At 53.0% G+C, this 18,933-nt stretch overlaps 9 protein-coding genes across 9 annotated transcripts; 2 read left to right on the top strand and 7 right to left on the bottom strand.

Annotated features, from left to right (window-relative positions):
• Positions 1-438: 438 nt before the first annotated feature.
• On the bottom strand, positions 439-1,080 carry CHGG_05524 (uncharacterized protein; the record flags this gene model as incomplete). Its single annotated transcript, XM_001221618.1, has 3 exons — positions 439-822; positions 895-992; positions 1,044-1,080. 3 exons carry the CDS (start codon positions 1,078-1,080, stop codon positions 439-441), a joined length of 519 nt encoding a protein of 172 aa, XP_001221619.1.
• A 1,018-nt stretch (positions 1,081-2,098) lies between these two features.
• Positions 2,099-2,926, bottom strand: CHGG_05523 (uncharacterized protein; the record flags this gene model as incomplete). Its single annotated transcript, XM_001221617.1, has 1 exon — positions 2,099-2,926. The coding sequence occupies one exon, from the start codon at positions 2,924-2,926 to the stop codon at positions 2,099-2,101; it is 828 nt and encodes a 275-aa protein (XP_001221618.1).
• A 605-nt stretch (positions 2,927-3,531) lies between these two features.
• On the bottom strand, positions 3,532-5,055 carry CHGG_05522 (uncharacterized protein; the record flags this gene model as incomplete). Its single annotated transcript, XM_001221616.1, has 1 exon — positions 3,532-5,055. The coding sequence occupies one exon, from the start codon at positions 5,053-5,055 to the stop codon at positions 3,532-3,534; it is 1,524 nt and encodes a 507-aa protein (XP_001221617.1).
• A 737-nt stretch (positions 5,056-5,792) lies between these two features.
• CHGG_05520 (uncharacterized protein) lies at positions 5,793-9,547 on the top strand (the record flags this gene model as incomplete). The annotated part of the gene is made up of 3 exons (XM_001221615.1): positions 5,793-6,236; positions 6,311-6,852; positions 9,394-9,547. The coding sequence occupies 3 exons, from the start codon at positions 5,793-5,795 to the stop codon at positions 9,545-9,547; spliced, it is 1,140 nt and encodes a 379-aa protein (XP_001221616.1).
• CHGG_05521 (uncharacterized protein) lies at positions 7,339-8,634 on the bottom strand (the record flags this gene model as incomplete). Its single annotated transcript, XM_001221614.1, has 1 exon — positions 7,339-8,634. One exon carries the CDS (start codon positions 8,632-8,634, stop codon positions 7,339-7,341), a length of 1,296 nt encoding a protein of 431 aa, XP_001221615.1.
• On the bottom strand, positions 9,133-10,077 carry CHGG_05519 (uncharacterized protein; the record flags this gene model as incomplete). Its single annotated transcript, XM_001221613.1, has 4 exons — positions 9,133-9,673; positions 9,790-9,856; positions 9,952-9,983; positions 10,058-10,077. The coding sequence occupies 4 exons, from the start codon at positions 10,075-10,077 to the stop codon at positions 9,133-9,135; spliced, it is 660 nt and encodes a 219-aa protein (XP_001221614.1).
• Positions 10,078-10,371: 294 nt separating this feature from the next.
• Positions 10,372-12,251, bottom strand: CHGG_05518 (uncharacterized protein; the record flags this gene model as incomplete). The annotated part of the gene is made up of 5 exons (XM_001221612.1): positions 10,372-10,527; positions 10,631-11,021; positions 11,095-11,284; positions 11,492-11,688; positions 11,788-12,251. 5 exons carry the CDS (start codon positions 12,249-12,251, stop codon positions 10,372-10,374), a joined length of 1,398 nt encoding a protein of 465 aa, XP_001221613.1.
• A 518-nt stretch (positions 12,252-12,769) lies between these two features.
• CHGG_05517 (uncharacterized protein) lies at positions 12,770-13,147 on the bottom strand (the record flags this gene model as incomplete). The annotated part of the gene is made up of 1 exon (XM_001221611.1): positions 12,770-13,147. The coding sequence occupies one exon, from the start codon at positions 13,145-13,147 to the stop codon at positions 12,770-12,772; it is 378 nt and encodes a 125-aa protein (XP_001221612.1).
• A 795-nt stretch (positions 13,148-13,942) lies between these two features.
• On the top strand, positions 13,943-17,226 carry CHGG_05516 (uncharacterized protein; the record flags this gene model as incomplete). The annotated part of the gene is made up of 3 exons (XM_001221610.1): positions 13,943-14,177; positions 14,899-16,446; positions 16,793-17,226. The coding sequence occupies 3 exons, from the start codon at positions 13,943-13,945 to the stop codon at positions 17,224-17,226; spliced, it is 2,217 nt and encodes a 738-aa protein (XP_001221611.1).
• Between the last annotated feature and the right edge of the window lie 1,707 nt (positions 17,227-18,933).

The following is an 18,933-nucleotide window of genomic DNA, read 5'->3' as shown; positions in this document are numbered from 1 at the left end:
GCCGGCAGGTTTAGCGCGTAGTGTCACCTTTGGCGTACCATTGGGAGCCGGGGGTTCGGAATCGAGCTTTGGGGCGCCGCCTTTGAATCGAAATATGTAGCTGTTGTATTTCAAACAACCAAAAGACGACGGGAGCTGTCCCTTGCAATTGCGACGTCCAATCAAGCATTTAGGACCCCGCTATCCCCCATTTAACCAATCACCACGGTTGCCAAGCAAAGCCAAGCACAGCAAGCCATTTCTCTCTCAGCGCACCCAACCGCTGCCTGAAGCACACACTACTCACAGATGAGCGAAGACGACTTTTTGTCTTTCGAAATAACTAAGCATTTGTTTCAGGCTAAACCCTCGCCCGCCGGCCCGCTTGGCTACTCCGCACGCCAACCGGCTTGTATCATATTGACCAACACACCCGACACAACGGCGCCACCAGTCAGTCTACTTGGACTCGCCAAAATTGTCGCGGCCGCTGGCAAACACCTTGTCGAAGTCGTACTCAGACCACCTGATGGTGGGGCTCAAGCCAGCAAACTTCCACACTCCGCCGACCTTGTTGTAGTAGTGTGTGTTGAAGCCGTGAGCGTGGCCTTTGACTTCGACGTTCTGCAGGCTCGCATCCGTGTAGACCTGGTGTGGCACTCGCAGTTGATGGTACCCGATAATCTCCGTGTCCGACAGCTTCTCCCACTTGCTCGCGCCGCCGATGAAGTGTTGGGTTCGAAGCAGGGGGTTTCCCAACACCGACTTGTCAGAGATCATGGCGATGAACTCCTCAGCCGGCATCGCCTCCCACAACTTGTTGAGGAACGAGCGGTAGTCAACCTGTTGGTAAGTCAGCATTGCTAGTTGAACCATCTTGAAACCTTCCCGGCCCTCCCGTTGTCTTTCACGTACCCGGAGTGTGGGTGCGATGCACTTCCTCAATCGGTCCCAATCCTTGGAGTCATAACTGTCCGCCCATTCGAACGCTGCCTCGGTGACACCGAGGTAATCTGCTCGTCCCGTCAGTCAACTGGGCTGTATATCCAAAAAGTACAACGAACCCTCGAACGTGATTTGTAGTTTCTTCTCGCTAGCCATGATGTTCAACTGCCTGAGCGATAGTCGGGTTCTTGTTTTGGATGCTGTGAGGAGGTTGTTCTTTGCGGGGTGCGAATGGAAGGAAGCCCAAGGATTTAATCCTCTTATGCATTCATCGAATAGGGTGGGCTTTCCACCAGCCGATCGCTGACAGGATACTCCTGCACGTTCTAGATCCGGAGCTGGTTGGGGATGTGCGGATGGGGAGGTGCAGCCGGTGCAGGCCGAAGCCGTCGGTACCGGGCCTCATTTTGCTTTTTTCCAACCGGCTCCGTTACACCTAACGGGAAAATCTCAATGAACCTGGACCGATATATATAGAAACATATCGGAATGTGGAAAATGCGACGGCTATTTCCTGAAAAAGCGTTGCTCGAATCGGTCATTGTCACGGATAGCGGAACATGAACACAGTTTCTATTTGTTTTTCCGTTTCTTTTTCGGAAGAAAGAAATAACAGGGGTTAACAACTCGGCCATAGCAGCCCATCGAACCACCCGTACAATATAGGCAGGGTGCGCGTAGCCGACTTCCAACGAGGACCACCACCTAACTAAGTAGCTCAGCGGTTAAGCGGTGGCCCTCGGCCCACGGGCCATCTGGTTCGCCCCTCGTCACTACCGGACTTAAGGGAAGGGTAAGGTTCGAATCACGATGCTAGCCCGGGGTTTTTCTGGGAGGTACCGGGACGCCGGTAGAGTCCTCCACTTCAAAAGAAATTAGCAGTCGCCCGACGGGGCACCACCAGGCTGCAACTGGGCACACGAAGTAAAACCCCCTAAGGGGGTTTCGTAACCGGCTACCTCCCTTCGTCCACGAAAGGGGCTAGCCGGCGAGCTTTTGCTTTTATATCCCAATGTTAATAATATAAACTAAGCGTCTGCTCTTTGGTTCTCTCTTCTATACTCGGTATCCCTAGAATACATGGTTCCCTTACCTCCTACCTGATGAGGGACCTTGAGGCCATAATGTAAATGCTAAAAATGGCCATTCCTACTACTACCTTCCTAGTAAGATCTTATAAACTCCATTCACTACCGTCACTCTCAAGGTCGCTTGTTTCTTCGTCTGTAGTGAAGATAGCGTCCCTCGTATCTACATCCAACCCCTCCACTGATAGAGCTATAGGAACAGATGGCAGCGGTGACAGATCCAGCACCTCTGAACCCTTTCGGCGACCCTTCATACGAGTTGTGTCAACGGCAGCCTTTTTAGCTTCAACATTGGCCATCGTTTTCTTCCCGGACTTTTTTACCAGCTTAGTTTTGGCAGACCCTGTCACGGCTCGTTTGAGCGACCGCCCGCCCCACTGCCTAGCAACCTCGTTCAGCCTGTCCCATATCTTCTCCCTTGCGACCGGCCTGCTCGCGCCGTGCTTAAGCAACCCGTCATATTCGGTGTGGACGTGTCGGATGTGTGCGCGCACCGCGAGCTTCACCCTGTCTTGCAGGGCCACCGTCCCGGTCCTCCCCACACGCCGGCTGTGCTTTTTGAGCGTGTGTTTGAGGATTTGCGGGACCTCGGACTTGGGAATCTTGGGAAAGAGCTTCACTATGGCCTCCTCAAAATTATCCTCGATGGCTGCATCCCGCTTCTGGACTGCCTCAGCTCGCTGCGCCGCAGTCGCCTTGTTCTCGCTCATAACGGCATTGTGGATATGGGCGGGGCATCGTAGGCCCATTGGTTTCCCTTTCCTGTTGACAACAACATAAAGAGTCCGCTCTGCTTCGTGCGTCTTCTTGCGGCAGTTCTTGGTGATGTAGACGTTGCCTTTGGGAACAAATCTATAACCTTTAGGCATGGGCTCGTGTGCTAGGACCTCGGGCTCGTCGTGGTCTCCCGCCATTCTGATCGGCTCGTATATCTTGTTTTGTGGTGGTATGTGTCTGGCTAGTAAGGGTTGATCTTAAAGGTCTATATTGAGCTGTCACCACGTAGGGACCTTCAGCTTCGTCAGCGAGTTGTCCAGTAGGTTATGGTCGTTTGACAAAAAGAGTGTGGTATCCTTCGCGCGTCGTTTGCAAAGCAGATTGCCTAGGTTTTGAGCTTTCTCACCTTTGTCTTGCATTGGCGCCACAACAAAGCGCCATGCGAACTCGGTGAGTTGGCTCAAAACGGCTTTGTCACAATCGCTCGTCACAAACACCTGCAGGTACATACCTCAAACGTAAGTAAGCCTTTGTCAACATCTACTTTAGCCTTCAATAGTATCTTCTTACTAAAAGCGTCAACGGGTCAAACGTGTCGTCTCCAGTCACAGCACCTTTTTGTGTTGTTGGGTGCTTGGTTTGTTTATTTACTAGCGAATGAACCCTGAACCTGCCACAAGTCAACGTTAACCCTAACCCCGGTCATTGCAGCCGAAGCCGTGGCTGACCTCAACAAACCCTCAGCCCTCCCCTGACCCGTCCTTCTCTTTCCCTGATTTGAATAGTGCCGTCGTCTTGGCCTTTAACTCGTCATATCCTTTCTTCCACTCTTCCGAATGAGCCAGCATCGGTGGCTCCCCGGGATTTCCGCGCCAGTACTGTTTACCCAGTCCGCAAGTTCTTGCACGTAGGCAACCTCGAGACCAGGTCCATGGAGGGAGTGGAACCCCCGGCCGAGTCCCTTCTCCTCCACACGCCTCTCATACTCCTTCCGCATCTCTTCCCGCCCGGGCAACCGGGCCTTGCCGGCGAATACCCGAGCAACGGCCTGCGCTTGAAAATCAAACAAGGAAAATGTTGCCACGTAATAGGGCACGCCGACAAATGCCAGCGTGGGGTCGTTGATATAAAATATGTCGCGGTGGAGGTTGTGCGCCATGGTGCCGTCCGAGGTCACCAGGAGATCCTCACCTGCCGCCGCAATGGGCGCATCATCCGAGTGAAGCTGCGGGAGAAAGGGGTAGGATGTAATATACCCTGTTGCCAGCACCACGTGGTGAATATTCTCCAGGGCCACTCCATCCTTCAATACGACGACTCCGGGTATTCCCCCCTTGGCGTCAACCTGCCCGTCGCCGGCAGAAGCGATGCGGGACTCAAACCTGGCTACCTCCGCGACCCGAACAACGCTTTTTGGTAACATGGATGAGGGTAGGTCAAACTTCCCACCACGTACGCTTTGGTAAGTGTTGGTGACCACACCATCGAGCTCGCGGCATATATCCAGGGCGGATACTCCACCGCCGACGACCAGCACGTTCTGACCCTGGTGCGCCTCGGGGGATCGGTATTGCTTAGAGTGAGTGATCTGAGAAGGATATCTTAATTTCCACTCCTTAAGCCCTTCTGTATCAGGAATTCGAGGCATGTTGTAGTGTCCCGATGCAACCACAACTAGGTCGAAATGCGAGGTTTTCTCGGTAAGTCGGGGGCCTGTGCCCCCCTTTTCTAGCGCGACTAAGCGTAGTTCCCACTTGGACCCGTCAGCCGTTCTTCGCACCTCATCCACTCGAGTGTGGAATGATGTGACCTCGTCCACGCCGTGGTCCTTCGCCAGCGTTTGGATATACTCCTCAAGGTATCTTTGGTTAACGAAGGGCTCAGTTCCTTCCGGCCACGAGCCCAGAGCGCTGGTCATGAGGTTTGTCGGAACGTTATTCTTCAGGCCTGCGTAGCATGGCCCGGGTGGTGAGAAATGCACCTCCAGGTCGGCGACAGCGTGGCTATTTTGGCTGCCTATACCGTCGGCAACCTCGGCATAGTGTTCCGGCGGAGGTGTGGCGTATGCAAATTCCCCCGGTTGTGATACTTGATAATCCCCTCGCGAGGGCATGCTATTAGGGTATGGCGGGTCTTCCGAAATATGCCCATCGTAGTGCCAGACGCCGCCCGCGATTCCCGAGCGCTCAAACACTGCTACGCGGAGTCCTTGCTTCAATAGATGTGCGGCGGTGCACACACCACTAATCCCGGCGCCTATGACGGCCACGGTCTTGCCCGGGCCAAAGGCATGACGTATGTGGTTAACAGGTATGGGTGAGGACATGGTCGAAGTTGGCTCGAGGTTGAGGCTGAAAAAAAGACCTTTCTGGTTTGCTTCGGGAACGGGAATGGTGCGTGAGAGGCATGGGAATTTTGTTTACTTTACAGCGGAATAAAAATGGCGCCAGCGCAGGTGAACGCCATGTGACCAACGGGATGGTAGGTCATCATGACCACGCTCGAGCCACGTATACTCAGGTATGTAGTGATGACCATGACGCGACAATGCCCCCCGATGGGGCCACTGACATACCTTCATCCGATCATTCGCTCGGCAACCCAAGGATCAACGATTGGCCATGCCCGTTACCGACTTGCCGTACAACGCTTCAATAAAATGAACCCGGCAACAGCACGATGATAGATAGACAAGTAGCCCGACCCATGGATTTTACCCAAGGCCACGACTTAGAGTGTGGGGGCATATCACCGGGTAGGCATCCCTTCATGAGTATCGATTGGGTACTTTACCCCGCGAGGTGAGCTTGTTTCGCAATATGGGGTGCGTATTAGACCATCGATATCTGCATGGTTATCCTGTTCCTGATGGCCAAATGCTTTATAATCACCAGCTAACTCCGAGATACTCCCCGTGGCAAATGACAGCGGAAATGAACTAAAAGGATGAAATCTTTGACATAAGGGTGAGACCGCTAGCCCTAGAAAATCTATACCAAACACACGAAGAACGGGCGCCGTTGGCAATTTCACTTAGCACGCCCCCATACGCAATCCAACCCAATGGCGCCGGCGCCTATTTTCGAGTCCATTGTGGACACAGTTCAACCCAAAAAGGACACTCTCGACCTCCCAGAGTTGGCACGTCAACGGCTGACGAAGGCCGGGATTAATTTGTCCGAGGGTTACCCATATCGACCAGCTGCCCCTCTGTATCTGCAAGATGTATACAAGATTCGGGACGACGAACGGCCGTATGAGGATGCTGGGGCAAGGGCTGACAAGCAGAAGACGCGCTTGTTCTCCGCTGCGACAAAAGTTACAGATTTGACTACCCACATCGGAACGGAAATCGAGGGACTCCAGCTCAAAGACCTTACCCCTGAGCAACGGGATGAGCTAGCGTTATTAATCGCGGAGAGGAGCGTGGTATTCTTCCGAAATCAGGACATCACCCCACAACAGCAGAAAGAGCTCGGGGAGTGGTTCGGAGAAGTCGAGATTCATGTGAGTACAATGAGAAATATCGTGGCCGGTTGCGGCTGCAACTCGGTACATAATCTGATGTGTTACGTACCTAGCCTCAAGTGCCCCAGGTTCCTGGCGTTGCCGGTGTCACTGTCATATGGCCGGATCTGTTTGCCCAGGACAACGCAGCCAGCTTCCGCAAGCCAGGTGGCGCTTCATCGTGGCACACCGACCTCGTGCACGAGCGGCAGCCCGCAGGGGTCACGCACTTACACAATGACACGGTGCCACCAGTGGGAGGTGACACTCTTTGGGCGTCTGGTTACGGCGCGTATGAAAAGCTCTCGCCCGAGTTTCGCAAATTAATCGACGGGAAGCAGGCCGTTTATCGCTCAGCTCACTCATACCTGGACCGCGAAAACCCAACTGCCGGCCCCAAGCACATCGAGCGCACTCATCCATTAGTCCGTGTCCATCCAGCCACGGGCTGGAAAGCCCTCTGGGTCAACCGGGCCATGACGGTACGGATCGTTGGGTTAGACAAGGCCGAGAGCGACCTGATTCTGAACTACCTGTACGATGTTTTTGAGAGAAGCGTTGACATACAAGTGCGATTCAAGTGGACGCCGGGCACGAGTGCGCTATGGGACAACAGGTAAGAAAAGCACCTCATGTGAGGATTTCGTGTGCCACTCTCTAGCCGTTTCCATAAGCGGGAACTAACGGCGACAGAATTACCATCCACAACGCAAGCTGGGACTATGGCGGGAGACACCCCCGCCATGGCACTCGCGTCACATCCCTTGCCGAAGTCCCCTATTTTGATTCCAACGCCCCGACCCGCCGACAAGCCCTAGGTTTGCTCGACGAAAGTGAGAAGGAAGCCCTAGAAATCAAGTGAAGACTGAAGAATTTCAAATCTGGGACGTTTTGAGCAATGGTATGGTGGGACGTATCGCAACTGAGAAGTCCACGAGCCATACAGACTATCACCGCACCACGCAATTATACATGTACCCACACTCCACGTAGTTACTAGTTTGGATGATAACGGTAATTTAAGTCGTTCCCATAGCGTTCCTTATTCATATCTCCGTCTAGTTCCGTCGCCTTGAGCCACACCCCGTAGCAGTAAGCTTCGCTACATCAACCGTGCTTCGATGAGGTTGTCTATCCCCAGCTTTGGCCTCCCAACCACCGCCGTGATCCTAAGCCTGGAATCGACGCTAGTAAGCAATTCCTGCCAGTCTTCGTATGATCGCTCCTGAGCATTGAACATGGACAACATGACTATGTCCAATGCACGAACTTGGGCCTCCTGTGTCTTGGGCATCGTGTTGGGTTCCGGTAAAACAATGTCGCAAATAAGGAGGCGGCTATCCGGTCCCATGGCCTCGACAATCGGTTCGAGTATCCGTCGGCAGTACAGGTCGGGCCAATTGTGCATGATGTTTCGGAGGAAGTAAACAGCCGCCTTTCTGCATGTTTCGGGCTGCGGTTCGAAAAAGCTGTGTGGGCAGAAATGGACTCGGTCAGATACACCCGCTGATTGTTGGAGTGTGCCGGATTCTTCGACCAAATCGCCGAAATCCTGAACCTGGAAGCTCAGGTGGGCGTGTTTCTGCGCAACGGCCGTGGAAATATGCCCTATACCACCGCCAACGTCAACAACGAGTGAGTTTGCCGGCAGCGTCTCCCATGCGTAAGCGCGAGCAATAGACTCAGCTGTATCAGCTTCGATACCGCCGGCGAAGGCATCCACAAAGTGACCAAACTTAATCATATGGTCCGGGTGCTTTTCCTTATAATCGAAGAAAGAATCTCCGAATGCCAAACTGAAAGCTGCGTTCCGGGGCTCGGCAGCCTCGGCCGAACCCGTGTGCATTTCTACTGCTTCAACAAGTTTGGCCACAGAAGGCATCATTTCGGAGTGCCGAAACCACACACATGCCCTCATCTTCGGATCAATGGCCAAAGTTTTGGACCAGGCCGTGTGGGCAAAAAACCCCCGCCGGGGTTCAGTAAAGTAGTAATTTGCGGCTGCTATCCGCAAAAACCGCACCAGCAACCCCCTGTCGAGTCCCGTCTTGACCGATAGTTCATGGATGCCAATCTCGCCAGATATGGGGACCTGCTGCGGCACATTGAAGTGGCAAAGGACCTGCATTGCGCCAACAAAATAGATATCCTTGAAGTAGAAAAGGCGAGTAGTTTCGCTTGGTCCAACGGCCAATGTATGGAGCGCCTTTGATGCCTCTATCAGTGCGTGCCTTGCTGCCGATAGTTCCTCATCTGCTTCGGGTATGGGATGGGAAGGGCCATCTGCGTCGAAGGATGGCTGGGGAAGGCCGCCAGACTTGAGGCGTTCGACGATTATTGATGTGTTGCGGGATATCTCCTCTGCGAGCTCCGAGAGAAGGGAGGTGGGTGAAGGCATGTTGGGATACGAGGTAGGCTGATGGGTGTTAGACTTTTGCGTTTTTTTGTGATATTTGAACAGTTGATGCTCTTGGAGAAAGGTCGCCTTCGGAGGGACTCCCTAGCTCCCACCTGCCATGCAATTCGGTCGGACACCTAAGTGTCCGCTTGTTGCGCCCCGGACCTCCGGTTGGGCCGGACCTCCTCGATTCCGATTAAATCGCCAGTGAATTGGAGCATTATAACTCAAATTGGCTTGGTTTAGCAAGTATCTAGCTTAGCACCTTCCCATGTATCAAGGGGGAGTCAAAAACCAGCGCGTATTGGCAACCTAGGATCCCTTTTTCTCGCCGCAGGCCGCCCCGCGATCCATCAGCATGCCCACAAAGCTCCCAGTTCCTCCAAACCACGTCGGTGTTACCCCCACGTCGCGAAAATTGCGTATTCCACCAACCCGCACACAAAGTCAGGCATCACCTGTGTGCCGTGGCGACGCCCTGCCGCTGCTGGGATGCTCTCACTTATCCCCCAGGTCCATGTCGTCCTCGCTCTCCTCATACTGCGCTTCTCCAGATGTGCCAGATCGGGTTTTAAGCCCGCCGAAGCTCAAAATGGCAGCATCTGTGTCGGAAGCTCCCTCGTAATCGCTGTCGTCTTCATCCTCGCCCTCATCGCCACTCAAGTTATCCGCGCTGTCGGCGTCGGTGTCGCTACTGCTGTCATCATCGCTCCCTCCATCTACCTCGCTCTCTTCGTCAATGTCGTCCAACCTAGTCAGGTCGAGCATCTCCTGGTCGATGGCCCCATCCTCGACGTGCGTCGGGCGCGCGGTACCATCCCCCACGGCCAACCCGATGGTCTCCCGCTTCCTCGCTTGCATCCCTAGTATGGTCTCGTCCATCGATCCCGCGGCAACTAATTTTATAGTGTGAACTGTTTTTGTTTGGCCAATCCGATGGATGCGCGCGAAGGCCTGACATTCTAAGCCCTCGTGCCACCAGTGGTCGAAGACAATGGCCCGGTTGGCAGCGGTCAGGTTCAAGCCATGGGCACCACAGCTGACGGATATAATTTAAGCTAGGGGCATGTCAGTTGTGAAATCTTGACGTTTTGCAAAACTGGCACTAACCATGACTTTGATTTCAGGAACCTGCTAGAAAGCCCTGATACACACCTCTTGGTCGTTTGAGTCCATTTCCCCCCAGAAGTAAACGAACTTGATGCCGCTCTGGAAGAGCATCCTACCGAGGAATTACAGCATTGGGATCCATTGGATGAATACTGTAATATCGCATTAGCTCTAGGTTCGCTCGGGGCAGTGGTAACGGCGGCTTACTAATGATCTTGTCGTCAGGGGCTTCCTGTTGCCTACAATGAAGCCAAATTAGCCATTTTTTTCAAATACATGACACGTGTGGAAGGGGACATGGGTGCGAGCCTACCACTTATTGACCGGGGCCATTGTGGCTCTCGTCTTCGCGCTGTGGGGATGGGGTCCCAGGGCCTTTTATCACATTCTCGTAGAAAGCCGCCAGCATTGTTGCGTATTCGCTCGATGTCGTCCTTCTTTTTCCTTGCCCGTCGGCCTTTGCCTTTTTTCCCTTTCGTGGTCTTTCCGCCTTTCCCTCTCCCCTTCCCGGCCTTCCCCGGGGGCCTAAGCGTGGCTGCGATCCAAACTCGTCGTCACCAGGTTTCCGCATTCTTTTCGTTCGCTTGTCTTTGGTAGATAAAGAAAGTTAAATCTGAAATTTGCGTTTCAAATCCTCAAAGTAATCATTAGTATGACGGTAGTATTCCTTGCAGCCTCGGACACGACGGGGCCTGGAGCTTTGCCGCAGCTCAGACAATGACGGCCCTGCTTCGATCCTATCTGAGACTTTTTGACGCAGGCCTTACAAAAAGCATGGCCGCACTATGGTCTGTCAGCACCAACTTCAAATAGACAAACTTGTTGAGTTGGTGTTGGGGGGTATAGGGGCGGAATGTGGACAAAGGGGGTCACAAATCGCTCTTACATTTCCGATCAGGGGCTCGATCAGCGCATTGCAGCACGCCCTACAGAAGTAGTGAGACTCTTGTCCAGCGGCACTTTCTTCCACGCCAGTGATTCCCGGCGCGTGGGGCTGTAGGGCCTGTTGGTTGATGTATGTCGGCTCGACCAGGGCAGGATATGAGGTAAAACACCTCAGATAGTTGTACCACTTTCTCAGCTCGCCGTTGGGGATTGTTACGAATCCGCCGCCGGCTTTGCGGTTCCCCGCTTGCTCTCGGAGCTGATGGAGCTTCTCATTGGCGCGATGGTATGAGTCGCTTTCGGTCGGAGAGAATTCGACCATCATGAGCTCCGTTGGGCGGGTCTCGGGGATCTGGAGTATCGGCTGACCTATTAATTTGTCCTGGACACGCCTACACTTGGTGGTCAGCTCAAGTGCCTAGGGGTCTCCTTAAACTGTAAATGCCGGTTTGTCATAACACTCACCTCCTCAGAGATATCTCTTGGTATAACTCTCTCAGTCTCTGTCTCTGCTCATCCCATCCACAATCAGCGCTAGGCAACCAATGGTTGCCACGCGGTAGGAGCCTCACATTCGTGATATCACCCATGGCGTCATGGTAACCCCTGAAATTGCTGTACTTGGACCTAATAAAATCCAAATACGGGAAGAACTCTGTTTTTAGTTTGGTTAACATGGCTCTGGAGGGACAAAAGGTGCTATTGGCGGTCTTAAAATGGATAAGGACACCCACCATCCGTATCGTTCGTCAGCGGAGTTCCGCTCAGAACCCAGCTGTATTTCCTAAGAAGAAGCTTGCACGCTCTCGAGGCTGCACAGTGTTATTTCTAGGTTCCTGAACCATTGAATGTTGTCACTTACTCTGACTAGCCCTGTTGTTTATCGCATGGGCCTCCTCCAAGACAACACGGTGCCAGTCAGTTTGAAATAGCACGCCTCTGCTATATCGACGCAAGTGGCCTTTCCACTTTGCGTTTCCTTTACTTTTTAGCTTCTCGATGTATTCCAGCTCGTCAGGGGAAGGTAGCTGGCGTTGGAGCTGGCTGTAGTTTGTTATGCTATGACGAGGAAAGTCAGCGCAGCCAAACCGGGAGAGGTTCAAACACTTGTGATGAGGTACAACCACACAAGACATGTACATGATGAGAGGCACTTACACTATGCCAGCCTCCTCCCATTGTACTTTCATCATGGGTGCACTGGCAGCATAAATATAAACACGCTTCATTCTTCTATGCGAGCAGTGAGCGTTGATTTCATCACACCACTGCGTTATTAGCCTCTTGGGGGTGATGATGAGAGTCTTCGATGCCTTAGACTTCTTCCCGGGCATATTCTGAGACATGCAGGCTAGGAGCTGGACCGTCTTCCCCAGCCCCATCTCATCGGCGAGGATTCCGCCTGTCGGGGCAGCTGGGTGAAACTCACGACTCAGCATCCAGCTCACACCAATAAGCTGGTGGTGGTAAAGCGATGTGCTGAAGTTCCCGAGCTGCCACTTTCCGCCCACCAGTTTGCAACCGCTCTGACCGAAAGACATGACGGCGTTGTAGATTTTATGGAAGTCTCCACGGGTTTGAGGGTCGTCGAGATTGACATCCACCCCCAGAAACTGTTGCATTTTTTTGTGTTTTTCCGTGAGATGGAGGCTTGCGCTGTCGACATGCCCAACACTTGTCGTGGTTGGATCATCACTGCTGGATTCGTTGTCGACCTGGCGTGGATCTCGGCTATCTGGCCATTTGCTGGTGCGGGCTCCCTGGTGTCTCTTAGCCGTGTGACGAACCTACTCCAGGACCCCGTCCTGGAAGGGTTCAGCTTCGGTCGAAGGTAATCTTGCAAGGGTGCTTAGGTTCGGTGCAGCCCAAAGGGTGCACAACAAAGACTTGTCTCAACAGTAGGCTTTCGAGCTTGTAGCGACTGTAGTTGTGATTGCTAACTAGAGAACTTTCAGAGCTCTCCAGAACGAGTGACTATATACTAGCTAAACCATCAAGTACCTTGTACTTGAGCTCAGTGATCTTTGTTGCCCTCATCACAGATCAAGGGGATAAGTTGGTGATCTGTGTCCCGTTCTGTGATCTCCCAGAGATCACTGCGGGCCACTTGCACCTTGTTTCTATTGGTTAGTATTGTCGTCTAACTGATTGGTCCAGGGCACTGCCAGCATGCCCCGCCGGTCGCCTGCATGCGGCCATAATCGTGACAAGCCGGCTTGTTTTCAGTATCGCCATTTCTTTTCCGCTTCAACAGGTCAGGTTGTCTCAAAGCAGCATACGCCTGCTTCCAGTACTCTTTTGCGTTCTTAGGGCCCTCGTTCACCGCATCCCAACCATCCAGCTCCGCAGACACTTGTGCTGGGGCAGGGGAAGCATGGTGAGAACATGAAGGGTTCCTGCTTGGTGCAGGGCTGATATAAGGTTGAATCGTAGGTGTGTCAATAGCCTGGGTGCTTCCCACTTCCCGTGGGGAAGCAGCAGCAATATCTGCCTCTGGTATCTGTCTTAGGGAGGCCATAGTTGCGGAGAAGGAGCGGCAAACTTACGCCTATCGTTGGGTTACGGCAAAGTGCGATTGTGATAGTGCTGAAGTATCGATCTCCTAGCCGCTGGTGTTTGAAACTATAAATATTAGTCTTGCTTCTGTGAGGTACGTGGCACCGGGGCTAAGGAAACAAAATGGTTGGCTGTGCTTGGTGAGGAGAGAGTCAGAGAAACAGCCACCAAAGCGGCACAGATACAGTGTATGTTTTCAAGATCTCTGTGATGGGAGGTCGCCGAATCATGCACCAGGAATGGTTAGTTTTGGGAAATGAATAGAAGGAAGGGGAAGGGAGTCTGTTTACGCAGAAATCGAGCCAAATTTGACGAACTTTGGCGAAATATATGGCGAGTTCTTTTTCCACTGCCTTGTAGGTTGCCGGGAGCGTGTGCGTGTGGCTTCTCGGGCGACTGGCAGCTTCTAGCCGGAAATCGAGCGCAGCAGCCCTTAAATGTCTTTCGTCTTTGAACAAGAGAAAGGAAGATGGCCAAGTTTGTTAGTGTTTGTATATCCATCCGTAGGGGGCCACTCCAGCTGGAGCCGAAAAGGTATTTTGAAAGGCAATTGATACACGGGCATGGCACAATTGATACACGGGCATGGCACTGTCCGGGCATGGCAATTTGGAAGCTCTTATTGGCTCAAAATTATCTGTTAAGCAGGGTCCACCCCATCAAAATTCTGCCGCATCCTCTCCAAGTTTGCCAGCTGTCCACTGTCCGACACCCGGCAGCTGTCGTCCTTTGTCTTTGCATGAATATCAATCGCATAATGGCTGGCTTACCCAACAGCTCCCGAAAGCGATCACGATCTAGACAAGATATTGCCGACCTAGATGAAGCGCACTTCCGATTCACGAAGCGACGGCATCCCAATGCCTTCGATACGCGCGAACAGACCGGGCCTACATCCTCAAGCAGCGGCTTAGGGCCGGACCCTGAGGAATGGTACGGCGATGGTGACGACGATGCCTCGCACAATTTCTTCGCGACCGCTCCCCCAGAACGTTTTACGGCAATACCATGACCCCATGGGGCCCGAGGGCTGGAGGAGCCCTGGTGGGAACTGCGTAACGACTCCGAGATATGTCTCTCCCTCGATTTCCTGACCCCCGAAAGACCGATGCACCGGGTCAGGCAAGTTTTGCCAGGCCCGATCTGGAGTGAACGAATGCAAGCGCGACGAGATGCAACGGAGCAAGAGAAGGATCGAAGATCGCGGTTGAGGGGCCTCCATACCAGATTCCGCAGTGCACTCGAGATCTATAGGGAAGAGGATGTAGAGTCACATCCAGCTTCGTCTGGATGTGACTCCCATCGGGCGTCTCCTGAGTTGGCCGTCACTCAAGAGAAGACTATCATATCTCGAGAGAAGGTGACTTCGCAGGATGGTTCTACCGTTTCGCGTGAAAGGACTGTTCACGAACGAATCACATGGAGTCGATCCTCGACCGGCAGCCCCCACTCTCGCTCCCGATCGAGTTTGTCACCAAGTACCGAGCTCCAGCGCGCGCAGGAAGAGCAAGGTGAGGATTTAGACGCGAGATCAAGTCCTAGCCGGCCGGAGACAATACCAACTCCCCTGGTCCCAGGCGATTCCGAACCGACATTCGAGGCCCTTTTTGATCGGGTAAATGCCTTCGCAAAAGTCCATGGATTTGGTATCGTCAAACGGCAAGCCTATTCCCATAAAGGTCGGCTATCACGTTATACCCTAGAGTGTGACAGATACGGCGAGCCTAGGAAAAGCGAAGTTACTGGTCTTCGACAACGACAATCCCGTTAAGGTGACCATTGAAGCGACGAGTCGCCGAGTTCGTATCCGAGCACGAGACGTTAGTAACATCGTCAAGAACCAACATGCAGACTCCGCCCTGACTCGTAGGGACATTTACAACGCCAGAGCCCTCATCAAACGCCAAAAGCTAGACAGCTACAACCCAACGGCTGCGCTCATCAAGATCTTCGACGAAAAGGGCGTTCCTTATGTGGTGAAGTGGTCAGAGGCGGAGCCAAGTCGTCTTGTCGGTCTAGTGTGGACATTCCCGTACTGTATCCGCATGTGGCAGCGGTTCTCAGAAGTACTCAGCTTCGACAATACGTACAACACGAACCGCTTCAAGCTCCCTCTTTTCCAGGCCACTGGCCAGACTTGCCTTGGAACTGTCTTTAATGCCGCATTCGGCCTTGTCGACAACGAAAGGTTGGAAGGTTTCCAATTTCTCGCTGATGGCATCCGGCAGTTCGCAATCCAACACAACATCCGGTTACCCGATACCATCCTCACAGATTTCGGCGACCAGATGAAACAGGCCTTGAACGAGCAGTTCCCCGAGAGCCAACAACAGATCTGCATCCATCACATCATCTCCAATGTCTTACTCGAGGCAAAACAGAAGTGGATACGAGGAGGGACAGACGATGGCAGTGATCAGGAGAGTGCCACCGAAAACGCCCAGGACCGGACAATCTTGGCAGCAAGCGATAGGGCGATGGTCCGCGACTCTGGGCCTAGCCAGTCTTCCGAGCCCATTCCACACACTTATCAGGGTGTCGTGATGCTGTGGAAGCTGGTTATGTTTGCGGAAACCGAGGCGGAGCATGACAGGCTGTGGGCAGATGTTTGTAAGGAGTTCGGCGAGCAGAAGGCGATCTTGTTGTACCTGTACAGGACCTATATGCCTGTAAGGGAGCAATGGGCCCGGTGCTTTATCCGGAAGTGTCGCAACTTCGGGTGCCGGGTCACCTCTGGGACGGAAGCGAGCAACAACAACGTCAAGCCTTATCTCCTGAATGGCATGAGTCACCTGTACCGTCTTGTCGAGGCCATTACCGACATGTTGCACGACCAGGAGAGGGACTTCATTGAGGCGTGTGCACGTGACGAAGTCTTGACTTCGCGCGAGTATACTGGACAAGGTGCTGAGTATCTAGGCGAGCTTCCCCAAGTCATTTCTCAGAAAGCCCTGCGCCTCATTACACGGGAACACCGCAGAGCTCTGACGGCAATCCCAAGTCCTTCGAACCCCAGGCCAAAAGGCATCGGACTCTGCAGCGAGGACTGTACGTCATCTGCTGAGTTAGGTATCCCGTGTCGCCATACGATTCTATCAAAGCTGGAAGGTAATGTCCCACTGGCGAAATGGGACGTCCACCCGAGATGGCACTTGCGGCAATCGACATCTACGGATCTGTCACGAATATGTCAACAGGTGGAGCCTCGGGGCGCGGACACCCCGAACCAGTCATCCCGAGGACCAATCAGGGAAGGCTGGGGTGTGCTCAGTGTGATCAGAAAAACAGGCAACAAAGGGAAACCAAGCACACTGAGCATAGAAGTCATACAGCCAATCAGAACACAGGAAGGACTAAAAGTGATCAGTGTGCTCAGTGACGCCGAACTCCGGAGGAGACTGAGCACACTGAGCACATAGGACTTAGATAGGTATATAGTCACTCGTTCTGGAGAGCTCTGGGAGTTCTCCAGTTAGCAATCACAACTACAGTTCGCTACAAGCACGGAAGCCTACTGTTGAGACAAGCCTTTGTTGTGCACCTTTTGGCTGCACCGAACCTAAGCACCCTTGAGAGATTACCTTCAACCGAAGCTGAACCCTAACAGGACAGGGTCCTGAAGTAGGTTCGTCACAGGATCCTTATCGTCGGATTCTCAACCCAAAGATTGCCACGTCGCTTCGCGGTAGGCCAAAGAACATTGCCCGGCCAGTTCCTCTCCATCTCGCCGTCGCCCAGTTAAGCGCTCAGAGCCAGAACAGACAAGCCGATGAGCGCTCAGGGGCTAGTCTGCCAGATGGGATTCAGCCACGGCGCGGCAGGGGCCGGCCTCGCGGGAGCAAGAATAAGTCAACACTAGCTCGGCTGGAGGCACACGCCGCAATCCAAAGGGAAGGCAGTCGGTCTCAACCGATTTGTGGGGGAGCACGCAGCGACCAGATGCAGGACTTGGGCCAGGAAAGGCAGCAGGCGTGCGTGCCAGTAGTCCGAAGGTCCAACCGAGCGTACGGAGACGAAGATCTCAATGGGAATGCGTGTTGAGCGGCAGCGACAAAGAGGTTGTGCATAATACACGATCTACTCGACGTGGAGGCGATGTATAATATTTGCTAGCTAGGTTGACTGTTTTGAAACCTTGACACCCATCGCTTTGAAGACAATCTGGAAGGCAGCAGGAATGGTGTTAGTGTTAGTGAACTGGCCTTCACCGCTTTTAGTGGGGAGATGGTGACAGCTGTTAGAAATTTTGAGCCAATAGGAGCTGCCAAATTGCCATGCCCGGATAGTGCCATGCCCGGATAGTGCCATGCCCGGATAGTGCCATGCCCGTGTATCATTTGTGCCATGCCCGTCTATCAATTGCCTTTTGAAAAGCCCTTGGGCCAGACAGGGCAACGATGTGGGATCCGGTGAAAGGAGGTTAACGATGAACCGTAAAAAGTAGGAACCAAGCATTATAAACCTCATATAGTACCAGTCGCTGAGAATCGCATGAGATGCGAAGATGGAAGATGAGGGATCAGTGTTGGCAAGGATGGTATCCCAAGTTGGCAGCTGACAAGGAGAAACCACAAAAATTAGGATTGGCAGTGACGGTATGGAAGCTAATATCTTTGCGGATTTCAATCCCATCCCGCGCCTGAGAATGAAAAATATAGATACCTTAGGTACATGTGCCCATCTTTGAGAACCCAAGACCTTGGCTTCACTCGGGCCGCGCTCTGCAACAACCGATATTCATTTTTTATTTTTTATTTTTTGTAGACATTCTTATATAGCCAACACAATCTCCGAAGCGTCCCTGCCCGCCTAGTTATTCTCCCCCCGGTACTCGCTTGCAACAATCGGTGCGGGGTACCACACCCAGTTGCTTTCCTTAAAGTCGTCCCTTGGGGCCACAGACGACATTGGTTGGGCCAGTTGTATGGACCGTGGGGCGATTTCCAACTGAGGTGGAGAACTTCAATGCTTGTTTTCCTTTCTTGGGTTCTGTATGTCTCAGGTAAGTATGGAATAATGAACAAATCCGTTTGGCAGTTAGTGTAGTTAGGTAATTATTCCAGATCTGAGCACATCCCTAACGCCCAACACCATCCAAAACCCCACCCTAATAATAGCTTCCAGATTTGGTGGTTTCACCTCCTGATGTCGTCAGGCACACTATCGGTATCTGCTCTCCGATTGGTCGATATGACAACTCCAAGCCTGTTGGTCAAGGGTCCATCAGCTGCAGTGCCGTGCAGGAGCAGGGACCCATTTTATTTTGTCCCTGGTCCTGGTTCATGATAACTTGATGTCCTTTCCAAACACCCATGGGTTGCTTCAGCTGCTTCGGCTGAGCTTCATTTTCGGGTTTCCCTCCTTCACCAATGTTTCGCCAGTTCAATTAGCCAGAATCAACCGAATCCGTAATCACCGAAACAAGTGAGAGAATTGGGAGCATACTCTTTTTTGTCGCTCTGGTCAACAACATTGGAGATGGCTGGCGAAAATGGCGGGGGGGGGACGGACCCATCTTCCCGGGACTTCGCGATCTCATCGGCGCCACCTTCCGCGTCGCCGTTTCCGGCTACCGCGCATCATGCAGAAGACCCAAGCGGAAGTGGTGGCCCAGGGAATTCACATCTGTACTACCCGCCCAGCATTGACACTGGACTTGCAAGCACCGCGCGCGGGGGCTCGACCGGGGCCTCGGTCAAAGCCGCCCACGGCTGTTCCGATACCGAAGCCGCAATGAGTCCCAGCATG

The sequence above is a fragment of the Chaetomium globosum genome, genomic scaffold (assembly GCF_000143365.1).
Source record: "Chaetomium globosum CBS 148.51 scaffold_3 genomic scaffold, whole genome shotgun sequence".
Lineage (NCBI taxonomy): Eukaryota > Fungi > Ascomycota > Sordariomycetes > Sordariales > Chaetomiaceae > Chaetomium > Chaetomium globosum.
The sequence above is the reverse complement of the archived record's forward strand: the minus strand, read 5'-3'. Positions and strand labels throughout refer to the sequence as shown.